Genomic DNA, 18,799 nt, shown 5'->3' with positions numbered 1-18,799 from the left:
TGCTTTTGTCTTGTCTTATGGATTCAACTTCAGTTATTTAATATTTCTTACATATTTTGTGACTGTTTGAGTGTGTGTGTGTCTGTGTCTGTGTGTGTGCATGTTTGGTTTGGTAAAGATTTGTGCAAAGCTATTGCTCTACCATCTTGCTGATCATGTGACTTGAATTTATAATCGATTGTTGTGTATTGGTTCAAATTTCCCAAAGCTTTTTTAATTTTTTCATTATCTTTGTTTTTATATTCATGATCTATTAAATTAAAAGGCATCTTCATGTTTCTAATTCCATTACTCCATATTCCTTTCCTAGAATTTTGACCTCCATTTTGTTCAAATTTTACTTAAATTTGAATTCTGCAAAACAATAATGCTAAAGGAAACCACCACAAACATAGGGTCAGGTAACAAAAAAAAAAAAATCAAAAAGATGAGCAAATGTTCTGAATGATACATAATATGAATATGAAACAATATACTCAGAGCTATACAAATACATATACAATTAGAGAAGGCAAGTAATATTTGGGAACTAAATGTCACGTGCAAATGAATAGCAGTGTTGTAAACAGCTTGTAATTTAATTAATAATCAAGAACATTCACAAGCCCAGTTCATGAGCTGTAGAAAGACTATTGGTCAGTCATTAAGGAAAAAAGTACCTATTGGAAAAAATAATATTTAAAATTTTTAAACATCAGAGTTCTGCCCCTATAGTATTGTTTGATTGTTCAAAGCAAGGATGCACTAGTTGTCAGGATATATTCATGACAGTCATCAATACAAACTATTTTTGTCCTATTTAAACATCCAAAGACTATTTGACCCCAAACATTTTACATCAGGAGGGGAAGTATCACTAATGGAAGAGCCCTTACCACTTTCAGCATCCAGGTGCTCAGATTTCCATTTTTATCTATTCTCCTTAGAGTTCAGGTGATTATATTTCCTCTTCTAATTATCCACCACCAAAATGCAACCTTTTGGAATAATGTAAACATCAACACATATAAACAATTTTAATAAAGAGGCATTATCTTTTAAAGCAAGAAAATTAGTAACCACGATTCCTTAATTTTTACAACTTGATCTTTATAAGCTTTATTACCTCTTCGCATGAAATTCTGATTCTGAAATTTCACCATCTCCTTATACCACAATGTATCCATGTAGTAACTAAATTAGATCTTTTGAGATAGAAAAATAGTGAATTTCCAAGGTTACATGTTGCCACTAGCTGAGGCTAGTGAAATAATGCTCTTCTGAGGTACCGCCGAAGAAAGGCCAGTTAAAAAATTGTTTATTATTGATCCACTCTGGAGTAGAACCCCCGAAAAAAAAAAAAGTTAAATAAATCCTAGGTTTGCACAAAGATCTCTCCAAAAAGGATTAACAAAGTTCCTTCTTGAAAAGTTTCTCAGTATACCAAGTAGTAAATATCGGGTATAGGGCAGCTATTTTATTTCCTCCTCTATGAAAGAATGCTTAAAACACAAAAAATCCATATGCTTTTAGCACATACTGGAAGCAGTCTACAACTTAATATTTGCATGATGCTCTTCCTGGAGATAAATAATACAACTACTAGATTTGTGGAACTGTCGAACAGATAGTTGACATTCACCTTGAATCTGTCCTATATGGGCAGCCACTCAAGGTCTATATTTTCTAGCCAGTCAGGAGTATGTGGCTATTAACCTCCCTGTAAATGGTGGTCATCTCTTTGGGGAAGGATGTCATTTCAGAAAACACTTCCAACTGGGCAATCAGCACTAGATTCAATGACTGCTGACTCTCAGACTCACAATAAGGCTGCACAAGTAGATTTCTCAGGATCAGTATTGCAGAAAATGCAGTTAGGGTGAATTTCAGCATTAGACTCATCCTGGCGAGCAAATGCATTGCTACTTTTGTAGTTATTCTTGCAGCTACTGGGAAAGGGGAAGAGAAAGCTTATAACAGAATGACATTGTGTCAGCCCTCTGACTCTGACTCACTATAGCGGACTGGGTGATCTCCTCCTATTCCATCTTCCTCATGACCTCTTCTTCATTCTGGTTTGACCTCCATTTCCTTCGACCTCCCTCCTTTACGGTCATTAATCTGTCCATCTACCTCCCATACTGTGTGTCCTTCCACATAAATATATTGACCATCTCCTACCATCATTATCCTCCTCCTTCCTCCCTCTTCCTCCTCCTTTTCCCTCCTTCCTTCCTTCTCCTCCTTCTCCTCCTCTTCCTTCCTTCCTCCTCCTCCTCCTCTTCCTTCCTTCCTCCTCCCTTCCTTCCTCCTCCTCCTCTTCCTCCTCCTTCCTCCTCCTCTCCTTCCCTCCTCCTCCCTCCTCCTCTCCTCCTCCTCCTCCCTCCTCCTCTTCCTTCCTCTCCTCCTCCTCTTCCTTCCTTCCCCCTCCTCCTCTTCCTCCTCCTCCTCCCTTCCTTCCTCCTCCTCCTCCTTCCTTCTTCCTTCCTCTCCTCCTCCTCCTCCTTCTTCCTCCTCTCCTCCCTTCCTCTCCCTTCCTCCTCCTCCTTCCTCCTCCTCCTCTCCCTTCCTCCTCCTCCTCCTCCTCCTTTTCCTTCCTTCCTCCTCCTCCTCCTTCCTCCTCTCCTCTTCCTTCCTTCCTCCTCCTCCTCCTCCTCCTCTTCCTTCCTTCCTCCTCCTCCTCTTCCTTCCTTCCTTCTCCTTCCTCCTCCTCCTCCTCCTCTTTCCTTCCTTCCTCCTCCTCCTCTTCCTTCCTTCCTTCTCCTTCCTCCTCCTCCTCCTCCTCCTCTTCCTTCCTTCCTCCTCCTCCTCCTCTTCCTTTCCTCCTCCTCCTCCTCCTCTCTTCTTCCTCCTTCTCCCTCTCCTCCTCCTCTCCCTCCTCCTCCTCCCCCTCCTCCCCCTCCTCCTCCTCCTCCCCCCCCAATAACTATCCGCAGAGCCCGGCCCGGCGCCCGGTACACGCGGGCACTAATAAATGTTGGGTGGCCTCGCTTGAAGAAAGCGCCGCACCCCTGCGTGCCCTTCGGAAGGAGACGGCAGCGGATACCGACAAGACCCTTTCCCGACCCGGGTCTCGGGAAGCTGCCGGGAGCCCTGGGCGCTCTCCCTCGGGAGGGCAGGCTGCGCGCGGCGCTGAGCGCAGGCCCGCGCCGAGGCGCCGCAGGGCCGCTGCGCACGCAGGGACAGCCAGGCGCGCGGCGGAGAACGGCCCGAGTCGCGCGGCCCCAGGCACCCTGCGGCAGCGTCTGCGGCGCTCGGCGGCGGAGAGGGCGCACGGAAGGTCCCTCCCGCCATGGCCGCAGCTCCCGCCTCCTTTGCCCCGGACACTGCGGCTGGGCGCTGAGCGCGACGCCGCGGGCCCCCGCGAGCGGCGCAGGATCGCACGGGGCTGGAGAGAGACGCGCGGAAGAGCCCCTCGCCGGCCCCAACTTGCCCGGGGCAGAGGTAAGCGTCCCGCACTTGCGGGGCTTCCTGCGGGCTGCGCGGGCGGCTCCCCCGGCCGGCTCGGGGCCGCCCTCCGGGGGGACGCTGCGCCCGGTCAGGGAGCGGGTGCACGGGGAGGAGGCGCCCCCGAGGGCCTTCGCTTGTGAGCCCCGCGCGTTACCTGTTGCACACCTCGTTTTAGCCCGGCCGCAGCAGCCGCGGGCATCGCCCCGTTTGCGGCCACGGGAGATGCCCGGCGGCCGTGCGGGAGCGTGAACGGCGGCGCAAAGAGTAGCAACGATCGTGCGGTCGGAAGGTTGGCCGTCTGCCCCCAGGCAGTGCGACGCAACAAACGCCCCGCGCGGAAATTCCTGCTGCGGATTTATCCCCAGGAGAAAGATTAGGGGCGATATCGTGTCCCATCTTTGCATCCCTAGTGCCTGGCGCGGCACCTCGCATACAGTAGGTGCTTACTAATTGTTAAATTGCATTACATCCTGTGGTCCTCCAAATAACGAATGTCCATTTTTAAAAAGTATTTTGCCTCCTTCCTGAATCAGTCAGCGCCCTCCTGAAACTAAAGCTCAGAATAAACTAGTTTTCCTAGATCTGCGTTTTATGGCATCTCTTCCAATATGATTTGTTTTAAGCATCAGGCACTCGGAACCAAAGGACATAAAATAGAGATTATTAAAACAGAACTTACATCCATGTTCGCCGTTTGACTGCTGAAAAGTGAGATGTCTGATTTAATTGTGAGAAATGAAATTTTGAAGAGCCACTGTCAGTCACCGTTATGTCTCCCCCATCAGTTATTTCCTGAAACATGGCATGAGCTTGACAATAACCAGCTGTAACTTCATGAGGTAATAAATAAGAGAGAGATCTTCTCATTCCTCTGTGAAATTCCTGTCACTGGGGTTAGATGGAAGTTATTGGAATATTTGGCTTTCTAAATACTGTGGGAAAGAAATATTAGATGCTAATGTTCATGAAATACAAACCAAAGAGTGTAAAAAATGTACAACTTTGCCTGAAATGTTGGCCGTTAATTAGTGTGGGCAATGTGTGCGATCCATATATAAACATTCATATATTTTATGTTTCAGATTTATTTTTCTTTTTTTTTTAATTTTATGTTTTTTTAATTTATTTAATAGCCTTTTATTTACAGGTTATATGCATGGGTAACTTTGCAGCATTAACAATTGCCAAACCTCTTGTTCCAATTTTTCACCTCTTACCCCCCACCCCCCCCAGATGGCAGGATGACCAGTAGATGTTAAATATATTAAACTATGAATTAGATACACAATAAGTATACATGACCAAACCGTTATTTTGTTGTACAAAAAGAATCAGACTCTGAAATATTGTACAATTGGCTTATGAAGGAAATCAAAAATGCAGGTGTGCATAAATATAGGGATTGGGAATTCAATGTAATGGTTTTTAGTCATCTCCCAGAGTTCTTTTTCTGGGCATAGCTGGTTCAGTTCATTACTGCTCCCTTGGAAATGATTTGGTTGATCTCGTTGCTGAGGATGGCCTGGTCCATCAGAACTGGTCATCATATAGTATTGTTGTTGAAGTATATAATGATCCCCTGGCCCTGCTCGTTTCACTCAGCATCAGTTCGTGTAAGTCTCTCCAGGCCTTTCTGAAATCATCCTGTTGGTCATTTCTTACAGAACAGTAATATTCCATAATATTCATATACCACAATTTATTCAGCCACTCAGTTTCCAGTTCCTAGCTACTACAAAAAGGGCTGCCACAAACATTCGTGCACATACAGGTCCCTTTCCCTTCTTTATAATCTCTTTGGGATATAATCCCAGTAGTAACACTGCTGGATCAAAGGGTATGCACAGTTTGATAACTTTTTGAGCATAGTTCCAAACTACTCTCCAAAATGGTTGGATTCATTCACAACTCCACCAACAATGCATCAGATTTATTTTTCAAGCAAAATTCTCATTTGCTACTTTTGTGATTGAAACATATTTTGCAGAACTTTCTCTATGGAAACATAGAACTAGTTAGTTCCATAGTGCAATGGACTGAATCTTAGACTTGGAAGCAGAGGACCTAGATTTGAATCCAGATTTTCTAATTTACTCTTTGGATGAGCTTGGGTTTCCATTTCTCATTTAGAAAAAGAGGAACTGGACAGGATTACTTCTAAGATGTTGATAATGGTTGAGGTCCTTTTTGGTAACATTCCCCATGAATGATTATGGCCAAAAAAGGATAAAATAAGAAGACCTTTTTAGATAAAGGTAAGGAATTGAACAAAGAACAGATGCTAACAGCTTTTCTTGAAATTCTGTTTTGCTTTGTTTTTAATTAAGGCAACTTTCCCTAAGTAGAGGATAGTAACATATTAGCAATGGTAATATAGTTCTTTTGATCTTGCATTTAAAAAGTGGTAAGTGCATGACTAAAAACTTAAAAATAGAGATTTTGTTGAATTATATATGTTAGGACAATACCACATATATACCCTATGCATATATATGCATATGTAAAAGCACAAATGAATAATAAACTCATCATTACCATTACAGAACTTTTTTCAGAAATTTTCACTTTTTTCAAGCCATTACTTTTGAAAATGCTGTTCTTCTTTAAGTAATTACTAATAAATGCAAAGTTTTCTGAAAAATTGCAGATTGTAAAAAAGATTGCCTACTAGGTTGAAAACTAGAATTGAGGCTTTTTAAAATAGTATTTTATTTTTCCAAACACATGCAAAGATAGTTTTCAGCATTCACCCTTGCAAAACCTTGTATTCCAAATTTTTCTCTCTCCCTCTTCCCTACCCTCTCCCCAAAATAGCAAGCAGTCTAATATTGTTCAAATATATGCAATAGAATTGAGTTTTTAAAAGATATTGACAGGTTAGGAAAGCAGGAAGATAATGCCAAGTCCTGCACTTGATTTAAAAAAACAAATAAATATTGAGAGATATTGAATTTGACTAAAATAGTTCATGTGAAAAGATAGTTACCTAAAAATTCAACTGAGAGGCAGTGTGGGGTAGTGGGTAGAAAACTAGAAGACCTGGGGCCAATTCCTGATGACTTGGGTTTAGTAGAGTTTAAGGGAGTTTATTTGTCTGGGAGTACATGAAATTTAATCCCAGGTTACCCTCATCCCTATTGTACAAATTCAATACAAACAAGTTGGTAATAAATCTGCTGGAAACTAATGAATGAATAACAGGAATGTCTAGAACAAAGGAAGTTATAGACTCATTGTTTTTTGCCCTAGAGTATTATTGTATTGTCCCAGGTACAACACTTTAAAAGGCATATCAATAAATTAGACAACATCCCCAAAACACTCAAGATGGTAAAGGAATTTTAAATCATAGGAATTGATAATATTTAGCTTATGAAACAGAAAAGACTTAGGAGGGATATACAAATATAGTATTGGACTTGTAATTTCATTGTCAGAGCAAATCCTCAGGTGAGGAGATTACCAATACAGCACATTTCTCTAAAAGTGATATTCAAATGAAGCTGAAGAGAACATTGAGAGGTTGAGTAATTTACCCAGGATGACGCAGCCAGTATTTGTTAGGAGTGGATCTTGAACTCAGGTCTTCCTGCCCTTTAGCTGATTCTATATTTCCTAGTGTGAAGACCACGTTAGCACCCTGGATACTTTAGAATCAGCCAGAGTCAGGATAAGCAAAAGTCCTTAATCTTTATTCTTTGTCGAAGGGAGAGGAGGGAGAGTGGACACAGGAATCTCCTCTTTCTTCTACTGCCCAGAGTCATCCTTGCTTGTCTTACTCCACCCTTTTCCCTCCTCCCAACCTCCCTATACACCAACCCATCGAGCCAGTACAGAATGGTGGGGTGGGCTATTTTCCAAGCAAATGCTAATAGAGTATTGTCCAATTGGTAATTAGCCTTAAGTGCTTGCTTGTCCGAACCTCAGTGCATGAAGTTTCAGCCCTTTGCACCCTAGACTAGACTATTTCTCTTTAACTTGGACATAGAAGATGCAATTGTGTTCTTGGATCTTTGAAGGATTTTCATGTAAAAAAAATGGGAGTAAACATTGTTTCTAGAGAATAGAACTTGGATCAAGGAGTAAATATATCAGGAAGGAAGATTTTTGCCTCAATATATGGAAATTGTTGTTTGGTTGTTTTTCAGTCATAGCTGACTTTTTATGACACCATTTGAGATTTCTTGGAAAAGATATTAGAATGATTTGCCATTTCCTTCTTCAGTTCATTTTACAAATGAGGAAACTGAGGCAAATAGATTTCCATTTCTTGCCCAGAATCACACAGCTAGTAACTGTCTAAAGCCAGATTTGAATTCAGGAAAAGGAGTCTTCCTGATTTTAAGTTCAGCATTCTAGTCATTGTACCATCCAGTTGCCCATCACATAAAGAAATACTTTTAAACAATTAGACAATATAAAAGAGGAATGCAGATCCTGCTTTCAAGGAGCTTATGTTCTAATTAGGGAAATATTGTGTAAAAAAAAAAAGTGAACGATGAGATGAGGAAAGTCTCTAGTAGAGATGGAGTGTGGGGGAGAGAGAGAGGAATAGGAAAACCCTACTGCAGAAGATAGGGTTTCAGCAGTCTTGAAGGAAATCAATAGGCACAGATGAAGGAGAGAATTCCAGGAGTGGGAGACAACCAGCAAAAAAGGAAGGAAGGAAGGAAGGAAGGAAGGAAGGAAGGAAGGAAGGAAGGAAGGAAGGAAGGAAGGAAGGAAGGAAGGAAGGAAGGAAGGAAAGAAGCATGGTGGTAGGAAATAGATTGGTATATGTGAGAACCATAAATAAACTTGTATTTCTGTATTCTAGAGTTTGGAACAGAGTAAACTATAAGAAGACTGGAAAGTTAAGGTGAGACTAAATTATAAAGGGCTTTAAAAGTCAAAGACAATGGCAAGTTGGCAGTATGAAACTGAAGGTCAGGAGGCAGGAATAGATTATAGATTTAGGAATCACCTATTACAAATAGTTGATAATTGAAGCCATGACAGCTGATGAGATCACCAAATGAAACAGTATACAGGGAAAAGAAAAAAAAGGAACAGGATAGAACCCTGGGGACTTCTAGGACTAATGGGCATGACCAAGATGAAAATCTAGCAAAGGAGACTGAGACGGAATAGTTAGGACGAGGAACAGAGAACTAGAGAGAAGAATATATCCAAGAGAAAAGGAGGATCAATGTGTGTGTCAAAGGCTATAAAAAGATCAGGACTGAGAAATAGTCATTGGATTTGTTGATTGAGAGAATACTGTTAACTTTTAAAAGAGCAGTTTCAGTTGAAAGATGAAGTCAAAAACTAGATTACAGAGCATTTAAAAGAATTGAGTGAGAGGAAAAGAAGTGAGAACACTGACTACAAACTGCCTTTTCAAGTTTAACTATTATAGAAAGAATAGATAAAGGGAAACCTTATGGGGATGCTTGGATCAAAAGAGGGATTCTTTAAGTATGTGAAAGGCATGGGAATGTTTCTAGGCAGCAGAGAAGCAATCAGTGGACAATAAGAAAGAAGATAAATGAGTGGGAATGATAGAAGGGGTAATCCGAAGAATGGAATGGGATTAAAGGTGCATATAGAGAAGTTTACTCAGGAGTTGAGGACAAGATGGTTGGAGGCATCTGAATACTTTGAGGAGGACAGGGGAAAAGGAAGCTCTTGGAAATGGGCTATTTGTCTTGTGAAGAATAAGGCAAGAGTCTCAGATGAGAAGATGATGGAAGAGGCTGTTGTGGAAGGTTTGAGAAGAGATGAAAAGATTTGCAATAACCTCTGTGGTGACTGAAAGAACAAAAATCAATTTGAGAAGTGTGAAAGGATTGCTTTGCTGTAGAAAGGAGAAAAGTTGAGATTATTTTATCTGCTTTGGATTTTGAACTAGAGAAACCAAACAGATAAGAGTTACTTTTGTTTCTTTCTTTCCTGTGTGATAGGTCTTTAGATAGTCAACTATAGGACAAAGTTACTTGTTTCAGATAATGTGGAAAAAAGTAAAATCAGAATTTAACCCTCACATTTCTACTTGTCCTAGGACAGCTTCATATTTGATGAGGTAATTTTCCTCAAATAAAACATTAAATAAAAAACCTTGCTATTTTGTATATCATGTAATTGTGGCAAGGTCACTTGACCTCTGGGAATGTTAGTGTGAATCTTGTCTACTTTATAATGCAGGGATTCTTAGTCTTTTTAGACTCCTTTGGCAGTCTGGTAGAGTGTTTGGATATCTTTTAAAAAATTTTATTTATTTGATTCTAAACTTAAGAAATAAAATAAACATTTCCATAACACAGAATAGGGGAAAAAAAGATAATTTTATATACAACTTGCTATTCCTTTTAAATGTATAATAAAGTTATGTAACTTTCCTTTCCCCTTTTCCTCCCTTCCCTTACCATAACAACAGCTACTATTTAGACACACACGTGTGTGTATATGTATGTGTATATGTAAAATCATTCTATAGCTACTTTTATCTTTCAGCTCGTTCTCTGGATATGGATAGCATCTTCTTTCATATATCTTTTGTAGTTTATACAGGTAGACCCCTTCTCAAATAATATTTTTCAATGCATACCATAAAATAAAAAAGTACAAAGGAATCCAATCTTATCAAAATACAGCTATTAATCTTCTTTAAAAGTTCAGAAAGTGAATGAAGTGAAGGCTGAGCCAAGATGGCAGAGTAAAGATAGGAACTTGCCCAACCTCTCTCTCAAACTGCTGCAAATTCCTTTAAATGATTCTAAACAAATTTTAGAATATCTGAACACCCAAAAAGATAGAGTAGAATATTTTCAGTGGAAGGCAAATTAGAAGGACAACAGGAAAGATCTGTGACACAAAGGTGGGAGTCCAATATGCAGTTCTGGTGCAGACTCTACCAGGGTAACAACCCTAGCCGCAGGGCCTGGCCCCCCCACCCCAGCCCCAGCTCCAGTGCAGCAAAGCAGAATTCTGTTGATCTTACAGAGGAGCAGTGACATTCCTACCATTTCCAAGGAAGAAAAGAGTGCTTGTGGTCAGGTATCTAAAAGGATCTCTGAAAACTGCAGCACAAAATCACCGAAGCTTGGAACAGTGCACTCTCCATTCTGGAACAGAACTCCACTTTAATAAAGAGTTAAAAGCTATGTAGTAGACTAGGAAAATGATCAGACAACAAAAAAGTTTCTGACTATAGGAAGTTATTGTGGTAACAAGGAAGATCAAAACACACACTCAGAAGATGATAATAAAGTTGAAGCTTCTACATCCAAAGCCTCCAAGAAAAATAAGAATTGGGCTCAGGCCATGGAAGAGCTCAGAGATTTTGAAAATCAAGTAAGAAAAATAGAAGAAAAATTGGGAAGAGAATTGAGATTGGTGCAAAAGAAAAGACAAAAAGCAAATGAGGAGAAGAATGCTTTAAAAAGTAAAATTGGCCAATTGAGAAAGGAGAAACAAAAGCACATTGAGGAAAATAATTCCTTAAAAATTAGAATTAAGCAAATGGAAGCTAATGACTTTATGAGAAATCAAGATAGAATAAGACAAAGCCAAAAAAAATGAAAAATGGGGGGGGATTATGAAATAAACTCATTGGAAAAACAACTGATGTGGAAAATAGATCCAGAAGAATTCATTTTAAAATTATTAGTTTACCTGAAAGTCATAATACAAAAATAAAAAAGCTTAGACATCATCTTTCAAGAAATTGTCAAAGAAAACTGTCCTGATATTTTAGAACTACAGGGTAAACTAGAAATTGGAAGAATCCACTGATCACCTCCTCAGATGAAAATGAAAATTTCCAGGAATATTATAGTCAAATTCTGGAACTCCCACGTCAAGGAGAAAATTTTTCAATTATCCAGAAACAATTCAAATATTAGTGGAGCCACAGTCAGGATAACACAAGATTTAAGAGTTTCTACATTAGAGGACTGGAGGCCTTGGAATATGATATTCCAGAGTGCAGTGGAGCTAGGATATCAATTTTCAAATAGCAAGAGAAGCATAAGGAGGTAATCAGGAAAATGTTATCATAAGGGACTTGATAAGGTTTATCTGTTTACATTCCTGTGTGGGAGAATGACACTTGTAACTCATTAAAACTTTCTCATTATTATGATATTTTGAAGGAGTATATATAGATATAGGGCATAGGTATGAGTTGAATATGAAGGGATTATATCTTTTAAAAAAGAGTGAGAGAGAAATGTATTGGGATAAAGGGAAACAGAGAAGAGGAATGGTGCAAATTATCTGCCACAAAAAAGAGACAAGAAAAAGCTTTTACGGTGGAGGGGAAGAGGGGGAAGAGAGGGAAAGTGAGTGAATTTTACTCTCATCAGAATTGGCTCAAAGACATTCGTCCTGAGGCAGCTAGGTGGCACAGTGGATAAAGCACCAGCCCTGAAGTCAGGAGGACCTGAGTTCAAATCAGGACTCAGACATTTAACATGTCCTAGCTGTGTGACCCTGGGCAAGTCACTTAACCCCAATGGCCTCACCAAAATATATGTATATATTTTTTTTCAAATAAAAATAAAAATAAATCAAAGACATTGGTCCTGAAGTCAGGAGGACCTGAGTTCAAATAAGGCCCCAGACACTTAACATTTCCTAGCTGTGTGACCCTGGGCAAGTCACTTAAACCCAATTGCCTCAGCAAATATATAAATTTAAAAAATAAAAATAAATCAAAGACATTGGTCCCAAAGGGAGGACCTAAGTTCAAATCAAATAGACTAGGAAAATGAGCAGACAACAAAAAACAGGAACTATGTCAAATTTATAAAAAAATAAAGAGCCATGCTTCAAATGATAATATCTGTTAATTATTTATGTCTGTTTTGTACAAAAAACTACATAATAAGCTTAATAAGGAACTTTAATAAAATAAACATAATGAATTGTTTTCTATTTGTTTTTTAATGACAATATCTTGAAAATTATATATATATATATACATATATATATATATATATATATATAAATTTTAAAAGTAAAAATAAATCAAAGACATTGACCCTGAAGTCAGGAGGACCTGAGATCAAATCTGGCCTCAGATATTTAATACTTTTTAGCTATGTGATTCTGAACAAGTCCCTTAATCCCAATTACCTCAGGAAAAAAAGAATTGGGTCAAAGAGGAAGTAACATACACACTCAATATGGGTATAGATATCTATCTTACCCTGCAGGATAATAGGAAGGGAATGGAATATGGGAAGTGGGGGTGATAAAAGAGCATATTGGTGGAGCAGAAAAGTAGTCACTAGTAAACCATTTTTGAGGAAAGCAGGGTGAAAGGAGACAAAAGAGAATTAATTGGGGAGGAATACATTTAGCAATAGTAATTGTAAAAAGAATTTTGAAACAAGTTTCTCTGATAAAGCCTTATTTCTCAAACATAGAGGGAACTATGTCAAATTTATAAAAAATAAGTGCCATGCTCCAATTGACAAATAATCAAAAGATGTGATCTGCGCCCAAAGGGCTAGAAATTCATGTATATCCTTTGATTTAACAATACCACTAGTAGGCATGAATACCAAAAGATTTTTTTTTTTTAAAGAGGAAAGGACATATATGTAAAAAATATTTGTAGCAGCTCTCTTCCCAGGGGGAAAAAAAGGAAATCAGTGGGATACCCTTCAATTGGGAAATGGATGAATAAATTGTAGTATGTGATTATCATGGAATATCAGCAACTGGTATGGAGTACAGAGCAAGATGGTGAGGAAAAGCAAGTATAACAAAGAAAACTTAGGCAAGTCAAATTGTAATACTAGACTTGACTAGTTTATTCAAGCAAATAAGATCTTTATATCACAGAGAAAACTTGCTATTTCACATGGGAAAAAAGTAATGTAAGAATAGCATATTTTCTTGTTAACATTTCATATCAGTATTTTGACTGGTTCCTGTACTTTCCTAGTACTGGAAGTCACGATATATGTATCTGCTCCTTTGAAGTTTGGTTATTATTTGCTACGTATTTGGGAGAGAATCTCTAGGATTTGTGTCTTTGGGAAGAGACCTTGCATCTTTCTTATATCCAAACTGAGCTCAAGGATTTTCAAATACAGCTCTCCAGAATGGAATATTATTGTTTTATGGGAAATGATAAGCAGGATGCTATCATAAAAAAAACCTGAAAAATCCTCCATGAACTCAAGTGAAATGTGCTTTACACAAATTAATAGCAATGTACTTTATACAAATTAATAGCAATGTTTGCTATTCTCAGCAGTATGATGATCCACAACTGCTCAGAAGGACTTATGATAAAAAATTCTATTCATACCCAGAGAAGAAACTAATTGTATCTGAATACAGATTGAAGTATGCTCTCTTTCTCTTTTTTTAACTTTATTTTTCTTGAGAGGTTTTTTTTTTTATAGGGTGGGAAATCTATATTTTCTTTCTCAAGATAACTTTTATGGAAATATTTTTCATAACTTCACATGTGATTTATTAATGGGGGTTGGGGATGGAGATAAGAGATAATCTGTAACTCAAAAGTTTTAAAAACAAATGTAAAACAATATTTTAAATGTAACTGGGGAAAATATTAAATAAATTTTTTAAAAAATGTTCATCAGAGCCAGGTTAAGAACCCCCTCTATAATGTGACCTTAAGAAAACAACACCACCAGCCCTCAGTAGGTATTTGAAGAAAATTAAAACATGAAATGAATTGTGAATGTATGCTGCTCTAAGGATGTCTGTCTCTATTGCCAAGAAGATACATTATGTAGCCCAAATTAATACCTTGAAAGTGTTCTCAACTAATGCTCCCAGTTTGAAAGTATATTATGTATTCAGTAGGTACAAACATAATCTAACATAGAGATTACTTACTACCTTAAAATTGGCTTTGCCTTCCCCTTTAATGATGTCTCTTTTGTTTAGGGATCACAGGACATACAAAAGTTTGCCATGATATGGTGAAGCTGAAGACAAAAGCCAAACTGATTTTTGCAATTGCTTTTTCTTGAGAAAAGCACGTTACCTGCCTTATTCCAGTATGGCTAAGAGTGCAGAAGTTAAGTTGGCAGTGTTTGGCCGAGCAGGTGTGGGGAAATCAGGTAAGATTTGTTACCATCATTTCTACCTTGTGAATGAGATGTGAAAGATGATTCTTCTTTTTCCCATATGACACACTATAATATCCAAAAAAAATCTCTTTTTTAGTTGGAATTCTTATTTAAAACTTCCTTTTTTATTTCTTTAAAGTGAAGTTTTGGTTTTGGTTTTAAAAAAGTTATAGTGATAATACTTTGGACCCCTTTATAAATTTTATTTATTTTATTTTGAACTTAAATAAAATTAACATTTCTATAGCAGTAGAATAGAAACAAAAAAAAATTATTCTACATGAAGCTGCAAATCTATGTACAACTTGTAATTTCTTTTAAATATATAATAAAGTTATTGTGTAATTTTCCTGAAATTAAACCGTTTGAAAGAAATTACGTTTTTCCTACATATTTATAAATTAATATGTATATCCATATGCAAATTTTATATGTATCTATAAGCTTTTCACTAATTTATTTTTATCATATACATTATTATTCTTATGTGAAAAAAGCTAGTAGAAATTTTGTAAGTGGTTCGTTTTAAAAATTTACTAGCAAATTATATGAGTACATTCTTTAAATATATTTTTTTTCTTCTGGATCACACAGATTTATCAGGGCTTTTTTATTCCCAGAATTAGTACATGTCATTTACCTTGAAGACAGATGTAGGTTTAATGTAGCTAATATCCAGTTTTTGAAGTCTTTGATCATATATGATCAAGGATTGCTTAAGTAAAGAGTGCTAAAATGTCAAGCCAGCTTGAGCTTTTGGGTGCTGTCTCTTTGTTCTTGGAGGAAACAACAGTAGTTTTCTACATATATTACTATCCTTTTATTCCTAGTAAAGGAATTAATTAGATATCTGTAAAGCCACACATGCCCTATTAAAGTGAGAAAATTAAATAATTGATAGTCCAAAAAATTAAGTCCAACATGTCTAGTGACTAAGGTGATGCAGGCTGATTTTATTTCCTTCAATTGATGGTTATGCTATTGGTTTTCTAGGTTTATTTCATTAATATCACTTTTATCTGAAATAATTTTTGCCTTTTTTCAAGTGTGTTTCTTTCTGTCCTAGCTTCAGGTAGCATGCTGTACTCCTCCAGTAACATTTCCTGCTAACACTTTCTATATTTCTTTATGAGATAAAGCCTAGTTCTCTTTATCCTGCTAATGAAAGCAGGAGGGAATTAAGGAAATTGCTTCAGTGGATGGAGGTTAAGAAGGAAAGATGTAACAATTCAAGGAGTCAGTCATCCAGTAAACATATATTAAACAAAAACTGATAGGTGTCTAAATCTAAAATTATTTATCATCATATGAACATTTTTTATTATGTTTATCCTCCTTCCCTCCCAAAAACTAAGCTATAATTTTCAGCTTCATTATATATTTATCAGAGACCTTTTAATAGTATTATGGATATATTCGAAATGAAATTCATTAATTCCACTCACACATTGGTCATCTTTACACAAGCATACATATTTATACTTTCGCTAATGTTCATGTTCTGGTTAATTCTCATGTTATCTGATTAATACTGATGGTATCCATACTTTCTGGTGAAAGTTCAGTCCTGTAGGAGTAACCTAAATTTTATGATTGTTGTTGATATAATTTTTAAAAAATATTTTCTTTCAATTAATAAGCATTTATATTATTTTCCTCTTGCATCTCTACTACCTACTGAAAAAGAAAATACATAAAACAAAACAGAATTTTTGCTATAGGTATAATTAATTGGGCAAAACAAATACCCAAATTAACCATGACCAAAAATTTATGTCTTTTTTACATATTGATTCCATTGTATTGGTCATAGTTTTTAAAATTCCTTCAAAGTTATTTATATTTATTTTGTTGTTGTATAAATTGCTCTACTGATTCTGGTTACTTCAGCCTACATCAGTTCATAAATATATTCCTGGGTTTCTCTGAATCTGTTCCTTTCATCATTTCTCATTTCTTATGCTAGTATTCCATTGCATTCATATACTGAATATTGATAGCATTGTTAGAGAATGCAATAATTAGCTCTCCTATTGAGAGATTTTTTTCACTTCTAAAAAACTGAGTCGTATATAATCTTTTGAGAGCTCCCTCTTTTCCCTTTCTCCTCACTGGACATCCTTCTGACATCATTCTTCACTATCTCTTCTTTCTCTTTTGGCTCAGATGAAAATGTGGCTCTTCCCTTTGCTGAGACCATGCTTGAGACATGCTTGATCATCTCCAGAAAATTGTCCCCCATCATAATCCTCACTTCTCCTGTAGTCTTGAGTCTCTCCATGTTTCCTAATTTTTTTCTTTCTGAATACAAACTAATAACTCCTTATTAAAAAAAAAAAAACTCTCAATTGATCCTACCATCTCCCCATCCCAAGCTATTGTACTATATCTCTCCTTCTCTGCTCAACTTTTTGAAAAAGTCATCTATATTTGGTGTTCCCACTTCCTGTTTTACTTTCTTCTAAACCCTCTGTAATTTGTCATAGGACCTCATCATTCAACTGAAATTGTTCTCTCCAAAATAAACATCGATCTCTTAATTGTCAAACATTATCTGCATATATAAATCTCATTCCTCCTCCTTTTTGCCTACACCTTTATGTGCAGGTCCTTTAATAAAGATCAAAAATTAGTTTCCCAGGTTATGGCTTTCCTATTACTGTTGAGCATATGACATAATTATTTAGGTACTTTAGTCAGGGTGTGGGTCCTAAAAGAAGTCAGATTCCAGATAGGAAATTTTCAAATGAAAATAAATTTACTATTTGTATTCTTAGGCTAAATGGAAACTTAACCTTTCTTTATATTTGGAAAGGGGATGTGGTAGTTAAGTATGGGAAGAGAAATTGGTTACATAATTTTTGTTGTATGTTTCTTAAGTTAAATATATATTATATATATAAGTATATATATATATTACTATAGTATATGTATTAGTATATATTTTCATAAGTGATATCCCCTCAATAGAAATGAGATACCTTGTGCAATTTCCTTGATAGATAAATACTAATGCATTTCTTGAATGGGCTATCATCAATAATAAGATACTTTAATTCAAAGGTCATTTTTTCTTGCTTCTAAGAGTTTCATTGTCATGAATTATCATTTTTAAAGACATAGATTGTTGTAACATTTTCTTTTCCTGGAATAATATTGTGCCTTTATCTGTCTTTCTTTTTTTTAATTTATTTCCTTTTTTTCTTTCTACTTATTTAACTTTATCTACCTCTCTATGTATCTATATAACTGTGTACCCATCAATCTATCTATACACACATACTTATATCTATATATCTTCTTTGGTTATAATCATAGCACTCTTTTTTTTTCTCTCTCTCTTCCTGTTACCTAAAAATGTTGCTGTTATTTGATAAGTTTGCATAAAATCATAAAAATATTATTGATAATGTCTCAATCAGTCTACTGTATCTTCAAATGAGATAAGCTCTATTTCATCAAGTATTGTTCTTGAATTCTCCTCCTCCCTCCTCCTTCTCTCTTCACAGCATAATGGAAGGAGCACAGTACTGGGAGTTCCCAGCTTTGCCACTTCATGAACTATATACCCTTGGGAAAAACTCGATGAATCTCTTTGAGCCTCAGCTTTATCTTTAAAGTTGACATGGTTAGATTAGGTTAACTTTGAGATACCTTTTAGTTACAAAATTCTATGATTCCATAATCTGAATTATCATTCTTTCTGTGTCAAGTATTAGGTCTTGTAGAAGGTACTTAATAAATGTTTATAGACGTGAATTTGAAATAGAAGAGGTCTGAAGAGAGCTTCTGATAACATCTGTGATTATGTTTATAAGACATAAACACAAAACAAACTCCTTAGTTTCTACTTTATACATACTTTCCTATGATCAGCTTCTGTACCTTTATTAAAAAGAACTCAACCCTACTTCCACCACCACACAACACACATTTACACCTGTAGTGTCCTCCCTCCCACTTTATCTGTTTGTTTGTTTTTATTGTTATTGTTTTGTTTTTGGCTAAGGCAATTGGGGTTAAGTGACTTGCCCAGGGTCACACAGCTAGGCAGTGTTAGGTGTCCAGATTTCAGACCAGATTTCAGGGCTGGTGCTCTATCCACTGTGCCATCTAGCTGCCCCTCTCCTGCTTTATGTGTCTCTGAAATTATCAGATTCAAGTTCGTTTTCCTACATGAAACTTTCCTTGATCTCACTTACTTTTCCTCCTCGTACTTTACATGCCATTTTTTACTTCTTGTGACCAATTTGCAAAAATCACCATTGTGTGTG

General features: G+C 37.0%; 1 protein-coding gene across 3 annotated transcripts in view; it reads left to right on the top strand.

Annotated features, from left to right (window-relative positions):
• The first annotated feature begins 3,340 nt into the window (after window positions 1–3,340).
• RERG (RAS like estrogen regulated growth inhibitor) overlaps window positions 3,341–18,799 on the top strand; it is a 95,945-nt gene continuing 80,486 nt past the window's right edge. The window contains exons 1-2 of one of the 3 annotated variants that reach the window (XM_012550693.3): window positions 3,341–3,423; window positions 14,341–14,516. In XM_012550693.3, the coding sequence (XP_012406147.1) occupies window positions 14,456–14,516 (61 nt within the window). In that variant the 5' untranslated portion in view covers window positions 3,341–3,423; window positions 14,341–14,455. Of the gene's footprint in view, window positions 3,424–3,524; window positions 3,865–3,901; window positions 4,269–14,340; window positions 14,517–18,799 lie in introns of those variants that run through there. The other 2 variants (XM_031938341.1, XM_031938340.1) reach the window with 2 other exon arrangements.

Source organism: Sarcophilus harrisii, chromosome 5, assembly GCF_902635505.1.
Source record: "Sarcophilus harrisii chromosome 5, mSarHar1.11, whole genome shotgun sequence".
In the NCBI taxonomy this organism is placed as follows: Eukaryota; Metazoa; Chordata; class Mammalia; order Dasyuromorphia; family Dasyuridae; genus Sarcophilus; species Sarcophilus harrisii.
This window is presented reverse-complemented; position numbering and strand designations above follow the sequence as displayed.